This window comes from Phyllobates terribilis, unplaced genomic scaffold (genome assembly GCF_046119375.1).
Source record: "Phyllobates terribilis strain yellow unplaced genomic scaffold, ASM4611937v1 Scaffold_1__5_contigs__length_1240528914, whole genome shotgun sequence".
Classification (NCBI taxonomy): domain Eukaryota; kingdom Metazoa; phylum Chordata; class Amphibia; order Anura; family Dendrobatidae; genus Phyllobates; species Phyllobates terribilis.
In genome coordinates this window covers 34,577,360-34,590,427 of record NW_027362761.1, presented here as the reverse complement: position 1 = coordinate 34,590,427, position 13,068 = coordinate 34,577,360, and the positions used below count along the sequence as shown (strand labels likewise).

Below are 13,068 nucleotides of genomic sequence, written 5' to 3'. Positions count from 1 at the left end.
GGTGTCTCATGTGGACTTTATTCTTGAGCTCCTTCCACTAGTTTTCAATTGGGTTAAGGTCAGGAGACTGACTAGGCCACTCCAACACCTTGACTTTTTCCCTCTTGAACCAGGCCTTGGTTTTTTTGGCTGTGTGCTTTGGGTCGTTGTCTTGTCGGAAGATGAAATTACGACCCATCTTAAGATCCTTGATGGAGGAGCGGAGGTTCTTGGCCAAAATCTCCAGGTAGGCCGTGCTATCCATCTTCCCATGGATGCGGACCAGATGGCCAGGCCCCTTGGCAGAGAAACAGCCCCACAGCATGATGCTGCCACCACCATGCTTGACTGTAGGGATGGTATTCTTGGGGTCTTATGCAGTGCCATCCAGTCTCCAAACGTCACGTGTGTGGTTGGCACCAAAGATCTCGATCTTGGTCTCATCAGACCATAGAACCTTGAACCAGTCTGTCTCAGAGTCCTCCAAGTGATCATGAGCAAACTGTAGACAAGCCTTGACATGACGCTTTGAAAGTAAAGGTACCTTACGGGCTCGTCTGGAACGGAGACCATTGCGGTGGAGTACGTTACTTATGGTATTGACTGAAACCAATGTCCCCACTGCCATGAGATCTTCCCGGAGCTCCTTCCTTGTTGTCCTTGGGTTAGCCTTGACTCTTCGGACAAGCCTGGCCTCGGCACGGGAGGACACTTTTAAAGGCTGTCCTGGCCGTGGAAGGCTAACAGTAGTTCCATAAGCCTTCCACTTACGGATGATGCTCCCAACATTGGAGACAGGTAGGCCCAACTCCTTGGAAAGGGTTTTGTACCCCTTGCCAGCCTTGTGACCCTCCACGATCTTGTCTCTGATGGCCTTGGAATGCTCCTTTGTCTTTCCCTTGTTGACCATGTCTGAGTGCTGTTCACAAGTTTGGGGAGGGTCTTAAATAGTCAGAAAAGGCTGGCAAAAGAGATCTTTAATCCACACATGTGAAGCTCATTATTCTTGGTGCCTGAACTACTTCTTAATACTTTAGGGGGACCAAACATAATTCTTGTGGTTTGAGGGGTTGAATAATAAATGACACTCTGAATTAACTTTTTACGTTTTAAAAAAAAACGTATATATATATATAAATTTAAATACTTATCTCGATATGAAAATTACAAAAATGCCAAAAAAAAAAAAACATAAAAACCTGATTTAAACAATAAGCCTTTTTACACATTCCCTTTTTTCCATAGTGGAAGGAAAAGACTTTTCTACTCCAAAGTGAGTTGTTTATATATTTATGTGCTTATTATGTTTGCTTATATAGCGTCATCATATTCCACAGCGCTTTACAGATATGGTTTAAAGTGACATATCTTCAGCACTAACAGCAATGGAATTAAAAGTGCAGAAACTCATACCATGCCATATTATATTCAATCTCCACATCCTGCCCACACTAAAACCACTGCATGCCATTATTACCCCTGTATAACTGTATTGCCCTGAAGGGATACTATATTGTCATGCTTGATAAACTTAAAAATCTGCATAAAGAAAGATGCTTAAGAGTAGGGATAAAACAGTGATCATGCAAAAACACATGGCATGCCAGTAAGGGAGTACCAAGTGAGGGTCTACTCACACGCCGGATTTCTGTTAAGTTTGCCATGTCATTTCCTATGGGGGTCATGTAACCAGACAGGGTCTGGAGAAAAGGGCAGGGAAAAACCACAGATGGAACATAAAGAGTACACACGACATTTCTTTACTTAAAGGGTACACACGACATTTCTTTACTTAAAGGGTTATTCTTGATTTTAGCAAATATAATAATTTTGTATAACAAAAATTATACAATTTCCAAAAAATTCTTTCCGCTTCTGTCTCCTACAGCTTTCAAGAGTTTTGCTTGTACTTGTACAATAGGAATCTTGATTCAATCTCTTCCAGGGGTGCACATCTCTCTATGGTTATGTGTGGGGACACAGGAGTGCAGTATGTTACAGGGGAGATCTCTGATACACACAACAGATTTTTATCTACTGGAAGTAATTAATGAAGCGCCTACTGAGTGACAGCAAACAGAGATCTTGAAACGGACAAAATTACAGAAGGTACATTGGAAACTGCATAGCTTTTTATTAAACAAAAATAACTTATTTGTTGAGACCAGAATACCGCTTTAACCTTGTGAATGAGAAAATAACACTTGCAGTTTATGACCATTTTTTACATTTCTCTATATAGGTGAAAATTATACAGTCTATGCTGTATAATCTAAACATCTAATAAAATATTGTACTTACTCTTAAATGGAAAACACAAGCTGCTTTCACTGCATACTTTAAACAAAATTAAAACAATTATCAAGTAACATACAATTTGAGCCACCTAAAACTAGTTATCTACTTAAAAGACTAGAAAGTTAACACAGTCCTGTCCATAACATAAGCCCTGATTATTCATGTGAAAAAATCCAAAAGCTTTACAATATAAGCTTTACAATCTGTTGGCACTGCCTGTCCCGTTTCAGCTTGCCATCAGCAGCAGTCCTTTTTAATATCAGAGTGCAGGATTACAATACAAAGTAACGTTTATTTTATATTGTTCTTCCTGTTTCTTACCCAATAACTTCTGCATGTCATAAAGCCCATTAACATAAATGAATGTACAGTCCTTAAAGGGGTATTCCCAACTCCAAGATCCTATCCCAATATGTAGTAGGTGTAATAATAGTAATATTAGCAAATACTTCCAATTAGAAATGTAGTTTAATTCTTCTGATTTCCTATGTCTCTTTCCTCATGTGCAGGCATTGCAGGACCTTGGGTATCCATGGTTACGACCACTGATATAGTGACAGTTAGTTAGCTAGCTGCTAATGGTCGTAACCATGGATACCCAAGGTCCTGCAATGCCTGCACATGAGGAAAGAGATATAGCGAGTCAGGAAAACTACACTACATTTCTAATTGGAGGTATTTGCTAATATTATTACACATACTACATATTGGGATAGGATCTTGGAGATGGGAATAGCCCTTTAAGTGTACCTGTCAGCTGATTCATGCTGCTTGTACCACAGCAGCATGAATCGGAGACAGTCACTGTTACTGCAGACATGAATACTTCACTCTGAAATGGTACAGCAGTGTCCCCAACTCCAGTGCTTAAGGCCCACGACAGGGGAATGCTTTCAGGAGCTCCTTAGTATAATCTCATCACCAGTACAATTCTAAGGAAATCCTGAAAACATGATCTGTTGGTGGGCCTTGAGCACTGGAGTTGGGGAACTTCAGCATTTCTGAGAAACCATAATGTAAAACATTGACAGTGGATGAGTTGACAGGATGATTAGTCACAGACATACTTATGTCCCCACCAGCTTCTCTCTGCCCTGCTCACCTACATTTACAGGTCTCTCCCTATGTACTTGTAAAGGAGAGACCTTATAAAAGGGGCAGACCTGTCATTATAGCTTAGCGTAGACAGAAGAAGTTAGCGGGGACATTACCTCTGTGACTAGTCATCCAAAATTCCTCATCCTTGGCTGTTAACATTCATATCTGCAAGTGTTGAGCAAATGTCTGATTCATGATACCTGTGGTTCGGGCAGCATTAATCAGCTGTAAGATTTCCTTTAAGCTGTGTTAACATTTCATCTTGGAGATAATGCTGCTGTATGCTGTGCTATTTCGTCGGGTTAAACATGAGACACCATGTCGGGCACAGTCATGTGACATATCTGTTTCCCTGCATGAATTTTTGTATCTCTGTTCCTTTTCCTAACGCAGTTGTGAATACTACCTTAGCTTTGCTATGCTTAGGTGCCTACTGTAAAGCCAATCTCTGGGATCCCTGTTTACACCGGAGATCAGCATTTAGGCAGGATTGCTGCCAAAGTTAAACATGTAAAAATGATAACAAAAATAAAAAAGTACAATACGTTAGAAAAACCTACATGTTTTAATAGAAATTTTGGATTAGTAAAAAAATATATATATATATAAAAGACCATGTTTTGTTGTAATAAGGTATATCCAATTATATAATTCCACAAAATAATTCTTACCTAATTAGCATAAATATAATAGTAATTAATATAGCCACTCATATAATAGTATAAATATTAATAATTCAACTGTAACCAAATTTACTAAAAGCAACCTTACTTAACATGAAAGAGTACGCATGTCATTTATGACCGATAATAAAAAGATTGCTTATCTCCCACTGAAATCACGTCTAAACGAAGGAATTCATGTGTTTATTTTATAATTTCATATTAAAACTTATACACTTGTGACAAAAACTGATGCCACTGGACATAATAAAACTGTGTGAAATCAATAAATTGAGCCCAATAAGTAGAATTAAAAAAAATCAGGTATCAACCAAGATATATGGTTGGCAAAGTATGCTTACCTGCATTGCCGTGTTCCTTTCTGCTGGTGGGATCATATCAGGAGTCAAAACTTGTGGTGGATCAATTCCTTTGCTGACTTTCTGTTGAATGAGGTACATTGCGAGAGCAAATTGGTCCTTATTTAGCTTCCCCATCTGCCTGGTGTCTGCAAGCGCCCTGTAGAGCATGGCCTGTTAGCTTTTATACAATAATAAATGATTTGAAAGCAAAAGCATTCAGGTACAGTATCTATGCAATACGCTTCAAGTAAAAGCATATAAATCTATATCTATTATATAACATGAATTTCATAATTAACAATCAGATACTACAGATAGGTGCTAACATCAGCTTCTATTATACTATCTTCACTCAGCTCCGCACATGTTGGGGTCTCTCTTTAACAACACCTCATCAATGAGTCTCAGTGGGCACTTTATATAGTATTGAGTTAGACGGTGACAGTACCTTCAAGTAACTTTTCAGAATAAGCTACCACGTGGCTACATGAGGAATAACACTAGTTCTAGCCATTATAGGACTCAAAGCTCCATCTCTTAATATGCAATTGACTAAGCTGGTGGGGAGGAGACTAGCTGCTATGATGTCTGACATACACAGCACAGCATACAGAGAGGAATTCCTGCTCTTCAGCCCTAATTTAGCACACAGACAGGAGCACGGAGCAAATTACTGTATATAGCAGTAGTGAGCCAATTGTAGTTGTGAATCAAGCTTTGGGGTGAGATAAAAGACTTCCTCAAACCTATGCTAAGTTACCTTTCTGTGAAATCCCCCCTCCTCAACCCCCTCTTTACACCAGATTGCGCTCTACTCCGTTCCTCTTTATATCAGGCCTACTGCATCTCCTTAATAATCTCGCCCCATTCCAGCCCCTTTAAGCAGATGTCTCTGACAATACGGTATACAGTAATGTTCAGAATAATAGTAGTGTGTTAAAAACATGAGTTAAGCATAAAATCTTTATACTAGTTTTTATTTCCATGCATTGGGAACAATGCACACTGCTTTCTAATTCAAAACATGAAGAGAAATGAATATCATTTTTAACTACCGTATTTTTCGGACTATAAGACACACTTTTTTCCTCCAAAATTTTGGAGGAAAGTGGGGGGTGTGTCTTATAGTCCGAACATATGTTCTGTGGCTGTGGGTGGTGGGGAAGCTGGTGGGTAGCGGCGGAGGAGCGGGGCACAGGAGGCAGCAGCCGTTTGCTGCAGCCAAAGCTGTGCCCGCTGCTCAAGAAAATGAATATTCCCAGCTCCCCACGTGGAGAGCAATGAATATTCATTTTCCTTAATAGCACGCACACTGTAGCCGCAGCGCGGCTCCTGCAGCAGCCAGTTGTGCTAGTGAATATTCGCTACAACTCACTCCCATGGGTTGTAGTGAATACTCATGATCTTTAATAGCAGGCACACAGACCGCCGAGCGCAGCGGCTACAGTGTGCGTGCTATTGAAGAGAGTGAATGGTTACTGCTCCACACGCACAGAGTCACGGCGTGGGGAGCAGTGACTATTCCGGCACAGCGCTCCACTGTGTGAGGGCGCATGGCAGGCACGCAGCTCACACAGTGAGTGTTTCGAGCCAAGCGGGACACAGCCATGGAGGAGAGAAGAGGTGAGTATGATTATTTTTTTTGTGGGCAGCGTGATGGGGATCAGGTTGTGCCATGCATACCAGGAAGAGGGGCGCCATGCATACCAGGATCAAGGGGTGTCATGCATACCAGGATGGGGGAATCAAGGGGTGCCATACATACCAGGATGGGGGATCAAGGGGTGCCATGTATACCAGGATGGGGAAATCAAGGGGTGCCATGCATACCAGGATCAATGGATGGCATGCATACCAGGATCAAGGGGTGCCATGCATACCAGGATCAAGATGTGCCATGCATACCAGGATGGGGGATCAAAGGGTGCCAAGCATACCAGGATGGGGGATCAATGGGTGCCATGCATACCAGAATCAAGGGGTGCCATGCATACCAGGTTCAAAGGGGTGCAATGCATACCAGGATCAAGGGGTGCCATGCATACCAGGATCAAGGGGTGCCATGCATACCAGGAAGGGAGAATCATGGGGTGCCATGCAAACCAGGATGGGGGAATCAAGGGGTGCCATACATACCAGGATGAGGGAATCAAGGGGTGCCATGTATACCAAGATGGGGAAATCAAGGGGTGCCATGCATACCAGGATCAATGGATGTCATGCATACCAGGATCAATGGGTGCCATGCATACCAGGTTCAAGGGGTGCCATGCATACCAGGTTCAAGGGGTGCCATGCATACCAGGTTCAAGGGGTGCCATGCATACCAGGTTCAAGGGGTGCCATGCATACCAGGTTCAAGGGGTGCCATGCATACCAGGATGGGAGAATCATGGGGTGCCATGCAAACCAGGATGGGGGAATCAAGGGGTGCCATACATACCAGGATGGGGGAATCAAGGGGTGCCATACATACCAGAATGGGGGATCAAGGGGTGCCATGCATACCAGGATGGGGGAATCAAGGGGTGCTATGCATACCAGGATGGGGGAATCAAGGGGTGCCATACATACCAGGATGGGGGAATCAAGGGGTGCCATACATACCAGGATGGGGGAATCAAGGGGTGCCATACATACCAGGATAGGGGAATCAAGGGGTGCCATGCATACCAGGATAGGGGAATCAAATGGTGTCATGCATACCAGGATGGGTTAGCAAAGGGTACCATGCATACCAGGATGGGAGATCAAGGGGTGCTATGCATACCAGGATCAAGGGGTGACATGCATACCAGGATGAAGGGGCTCCATGCATACCAGGATCAAGGGGTGCCATGCAAATCAGAATCAAGGGGTGCCATCCATATCAGAATCAAGGGGTGCCATGCATATCAGAATCAAGGGGTGCCATGCATGCCAGGATGGGGGATCAAGGGGTGCCCATGCATGCCAGGATGGGGGATCAAGGGGTGCCATGCATGCCAGGATGGGGGATCAAGGGGTGCCATGCATGCCAGGATGGGGGATCAAGGGGTGCCATGCATGCCAGGATGGGGGATCAAGGGGTGCCATGCATGCCAGGATGGGGGATCAAGGGGTGCCATGGATGCCAGGATGGGGGATCAAGGGGTGCCACGCATACCAGGATGGGGGATCAAGGGGTGCCACGCATACCAGGATGGGGGCTCAAGGGGTGTCACGCATACCAGGATGGGGCATCAAGGGGTGCCATGCATACCAGGATCAGGATGAGGGCCACGTATACCAGGATCGGGATGAGGGCCACGTATACCAAGAAGGAGGGGCCATACATACCAGGATGGAGGATTTTAACAGAATTGGGGGACATTACCCCAATACCAGTGTCAGCTGCAGACCCCCTCCCCATAACAGTGCATCATGACCACATTTTTTGCTTAATTATTTTTTTCTATTTTCCTCCTCTAAAACATAGGTGCATCTTATTGTCCAAAAAATACGGTACTTTACAGAAAATAACAAAAAATGAACATTGGGCTGTTCAAAAAAGAGCAGTGTCTGCATTTGTCTTTACAAACTCACAATATGTACATTTTTTTAGGATTTAGCTTTCCAGTGAATCACTAACCTAATATTTAGTTGTGAAGGAACATAGAGATGAATAGGTGGTACACTGTGTTAGATAAAATTCTTCTGCTTTATTCATTCAATCTTTAACCCATTAACGACCTTGGGATTTTCTGCATTTTCGTTTTTTGCTACCTTTGTTCCCAGAGCCATAGCATTTTTATTTTTTGGTCAATATGGCCGTGTGAGGGCTTATTTTTTGCGGGATTAGTTTTACTTTTGAACGACATTACTGGTTTTACCATATCGTGTAAGAGATAACGGGAAAAAAATTCCAAATGCGGTGAAATTGCAAAAAAAATGCAATACCACAGTTGATTTTTGTTTGTTTTTCTCTTTCCACGTTCACTGGATGCTGACTTGCCATTCTTGTTCTCCAGGTCATTACGAGTTCATAGACACCAAACATGTATAGGTTCTTTTTTATTTAAGTGGTGAAAAAAAATCCATAGTTTGCTAGAAAAAAAAGGCACTATTTTCCGAGACCGGTGGCGTCTCCATTTTTCGGGATCTAGGGCTGAGGGAGGGCTTATTTTTTGCGTGCCGGGATGACATTTTTATTGATACCATTTTGGGGTAGATATGATGTTTTGATTGCCCGTTATTGCATTTTATTGCAATGTTGCGGCGACCAAAAAAAAACGTAATTCTGGAGTTTGGAATTTTTTTCTCGTTACGCCGTTTACCGATCGGATTAATTCTTTTTTTATATTGATAGATCGGGCGATTCTGAAAGCGGCAATACCAAATATGTCTATGTAGGGTTTATTTTTTATTATTTTATTTTGAATGGGGCAAAAGGGGGGTATATTTTTTTTTTTTTACACTTTCTGCTTGCTTCTATAGTCTTTATAGGAGACTAGAAGCAGCAACTGTCTGATCGCCTCTGCTACATAGAGGTGATGAGCAGATCACCTCTATGTAGCAGAAATACTGCTACACAGCAACCTTTTCATGACAACCACTGGGGTCTGCTGCAGACCCCGGGTTGCCATGCCCACCCATCAGTGACCCGCGATCATGTGACAGGGTCACGGATGGGCGGGGTAAGTGACGCGCTTCCGGCGCGGCGCTGTTAAATGCCGCTGTCAGAGAATGACAGCGGCATTTAACTAGTTAACAGCAGCGGGTGGATCGCGATTCCACCTGCGGCTGTTGCGGGCACATGTCAGCTGTAAGAATCAGCTGACATGTGCCCAGTTCAAAGCAGGCTCAGTGCCGGAGCTTGTGCTGAATCGGGGGTGATGGCCTGGGGCGTACTAATACGCCCCAGGCCAGTAGGGGGTTAAAACAAGGACGTGGGGGAGCGGGTCATAGATCAGATGTTAGGACGGCGGCCGTTTCGAGTGACAAGCACGCTTCCACGGGTCCAGGCATGACCCTGGAAGAATGCTTGTCACGCGAAACGGCTGCAGTCCTAACGTCTGATCTATGACCCGCTCCCGCACATCCTTGTTTTAAAGATTGCGTGAATAAAGCAAAATAATTTTACCTCACACAGTGTGCCACCTATTCATCTCTAGGTTGCTTCACTCATGAGGACTACTGCTTTGGTGGTGCGGCACCTGTGACCTAAGGAAGCCAAGCCGCTAACTCACAGTCCAAGACTCCTTCAAGAGGTATGAGCTGTATGCGTCGTGCTGGTTTCTGAACTTTACTAATATTTAGTTGTATAACCACAGATTTTTAGAACTGCTTCACATCTACGTTGCATAAAGTCAACTGTTATTCCAGCCCATGATGCTTTGACTCCATCCCACAAATTTTTGGCATTTGTTGGCTTTGCCTCAAACAGAATTTTTGATGTCACCCAAGTGTTATATTGGATTTTGGCCTGTGGATTGGGCTGGCCACTTCATATTCTCAATTTTGTTGGACTGGAACCATGATTTTTCTCGTTTACTGGTGTGTTTATTGTCGTTGTCCTGTTGAAACATTAATTTCAAGGCATATCCTCTTCAGTGTAAGGCAACATGACCTCTTCAAGTATTTTAATATATGCAAACTGGTCCATGATCCCTGGTATGCGGTAAATAGGTCCGGCACCATAGTAAGAGAAACATGCCCATATCATGATGCTTGCACCACCATGGCTCAGTGTCTTCAGAGTGTACTGTGGCTGGAATGCAGAGTTTGGAGGTCGTCTGATGAACTGTCTGCGGCCCTTGGACCCAAAAAGAACAATTTTACTGTCATTAGTCTACAAAATGTTTCTCCATTTCTCTTTAGGCCAGTTGATGTGTCCTTTGGCAAACTGTATCAGCTTCAGTACATGTCTTTTTTTTAAACAGTGGGACTTTGCGGGGAGTTCTTGCTAAGAGATTAGCTTCACACAGGCGTCTTCTAACTTTCACAGTACTCACAGGTAACCTGAGACTATCTTTGATCATCCTGGAGCTGATCACTGGCTGAGACTTTGCCATTCTGGCTATTCTTTGATCCATTCGAATGGTAGTCTCCTGTTTTCTGGTTTTGCTTTCCATTTTAAAGCATTGGAGATCATTTTAGCTGAACAGCCTATCATTGTCTGCACTTCCTTATAAGTTTTACCCTCTCCAATCAACTTTTTAATCAAAGTATGCTGTTCTTCTGAACAATGTCTCGAACGACCCATATTTCTCAGGCTTTCAAGGAGAAATGCATCTACAACATGTGCTGGCTTCACCCTTAAATAAGGGCCACCTGATTTACACCTGCTTCTTCACAGAATGATTGACCTCACTAATTGAACTCCAAACTGCTATTATTTTGAACACACCCCCTTACAATTAATTATTCAAATACATAGACTCAAAAAACATGTAGATCAAGAACGCTGAGTGTTGGTTTTCTTAGAAATCTACTGCACCAACTGGTAAATTGTTTGACATGTGATAATATAATTTATATAAATAAAACAGTGATTAAACTGGTTAGTCTCATTGGACTGCTATTATTTTGAACACATTACAACGTTTCTTCTATTCGCTTGTACTATTGATTTATGCAAAGTTTTTTTTTAAACCAAAGCTCCCCTTTTGAACATTACATAGTCTGCCTTTATCTCACCAAATGTGTGCCAAGATATTCTGAGGAAGTCCAGATTGCATGAATATGTCTTTAACTTCAAGTCCGCTCACATAACCATCCATGTCCAAGTCAGTCTGAAGAAAGATGTCATCATAACGTAACTTGTCTGTCAGGGGAACAACCCAATTTACCGCTGGCTAATGAATGAAAGAATAAAACCATGCTGTCACAGCAATAATCTATGTTGCAATTTCATAAGAAAACAAATATCCTTTGTACCTGACTTGGTTTTGATGAATGCTTGGGTGACAAGCTGCCCGCACTGTTTAAACTGCTCATGCTGCCATGAGATGGAGTGGAACGAAGACTATCCTTTGGAGGAGGGCTGGCAGGAAGGACAGGGACAGAACCAGGAAATGTTGGCGTTTTCTTCCTTTTAGAAGGGGGAATTAACGACTGTGGTAAAACCGTTGGGACTGGCTCCTTCTCTAAAGCTCTATATACTAGATGCATTGCCTGCAATAGGGAGAAATACATTTTTACATGCTATTCAGCTTGCAAACACAAGTATATGAGAAGGACATCTGGTCCCTTGACAGGTCTGTCTTAGTACAGCATTTCCTTTAAAGAGGTTGTCCACTACTATTAAAATTGCCCCCATGGATTGTGACGTGTCTGCAAATTGAGATTCTGATTTGGCTTTTATCCTAAGTCATATTGCACGACTCGTTAAAGGGTTGATTGTGACTTGTAGGATTGCTGCTTCCAATAGGTGGCGCTATAGAGTACAAGTCCTCTTTTTCTCTGAAGAGGCAATTTGCATATTAAATTTTCCAGAGGAGCATTGCATGGCGAATAAGCCTCCTTACCTTGACGTGCCAGAGCTGGTGTGTCTCTCTCCATAAGGAGAAACGTTACCCCTTAGACCTCAGTCCAGACCCTCTCACCTAGCCAAATTAGATCTCATACTTTGCACTGACGAGGGCCAACAGCCCGAAACACCGTGTCTGCAAACTGAGATTCTGATTTGGCTTTTATCCTAAGTCATATTGCACGACTCGTTAAAGGGTTGACTGTGACTTGTAGGATTGCTGCTTCCAATAGGTGGCGCTATAGAGTACAGGTCCTCTTTTTCTCTGAAGAGGCAATTTGCATACCCCCATGGATTTAAATTGTGCCAGCAAGTCTTTTTGTAATTCCCTTGCTTGTTCTTTATTGCAGGGAAGCTGCGCTGTGACGAGCAGGGAAACCCTGCCCACAGCCCATTAATCAGGGGGCGCGCGTCACTGGGTCACGCCCTGCTGCAGCCGGAACTTGACGTGACATCAGGGATGTCAGAGCCTGCTGCAGCTGGAGACACGTGATGCCTGTGAGCGGTCAGCGATAGCGCCACTCACAGGCAATAAAGAACAAGCAAGGGAATTACAAAAAGACTTGTTGGCACAATTTAAATCCATGGGGGCAATGTTAATAATAGTGGACCACCTTTTTAACAATTTGGAAACAACTTTTCTTCTACTGTTCCAAGCCGATCGTGACAATTACTGGTGGGCGTCTATTCGAGAATAACGCCAACACCATACACGTGCACCTGACATCTGGCATAAAAATACAGTGGATGTCAGTGTGCAAAGGGCACTACATTTTACCTCATTATGAATAAAACTTAAAATAATGGATAAAAAAATGGAATTAAGAACTTACCCATCCAAAAAATCTCTACGGCATACTTGGTATATTCTTTAAAAAAATATGTAATAACACAATTCAACAGCCCATTGAGGAGCATACTGCTCAGTGCATATAGATGCTGATTAATATATTTAAGTCTCTAGATTTCCAATCTAAACTTCTATATGATCTTAGGGTCTGAACCCGAGATCAGCCTAGTGAATGACTGCCATGGTCATACTGTGCAGACGTCACCAATGCAGCCCTGTCAAAGACCTATGGGGAGTAGTTGAGAGCAATAATGGAACAGCAGAGGTTTCAACAGGTAAACCTTACTTATTTTATTATAATGCTAAACAACTGTTATCCAATTTCATTTA

At 42.9% G+C, this 13,068-nt stretch overlaps 1 protein-coding gene across 2 annotated transcripts in view; it reads right to left on the bottom strand.

Moving 5' to 3' along the window:
- EPS15L1 (epidermal growth factor receptor pathway substrate 15 like 1) overlaps window positions 1-13,068 on the bottom strand; it is a 280,928-nt gene that overhangs the window by 194,571 nt on the left and 73,289 nt on the right. The window contains exons 9-12 of one of the 2 annotated variants that reach the window (XM_073660720.1): window positions 11,297-11,533; window positions 11,057-11,214; window positions 4,400-4,556; window positions 1,617-1,679 (exon numbers count right to left, since the gene is read on the bottom strand). In XM_073660720.1, coding sequence (XP_073516821.1) covers window positions 1,617-1,679; window positions 4,400-4,556; window positions 11,057-11,214; window positions 11,297-11,533 — 615 coding nt within the window. The remainder of the gene's footprint in view (window positions 1-1,616; window positions 1,680-4,399; window positions 4,557-11,056; window positions 11,215-11,296; window positions 11,534-13,068) is intronic. The other variant, XM_073660721.1, reaches the window with a different exon arrangement.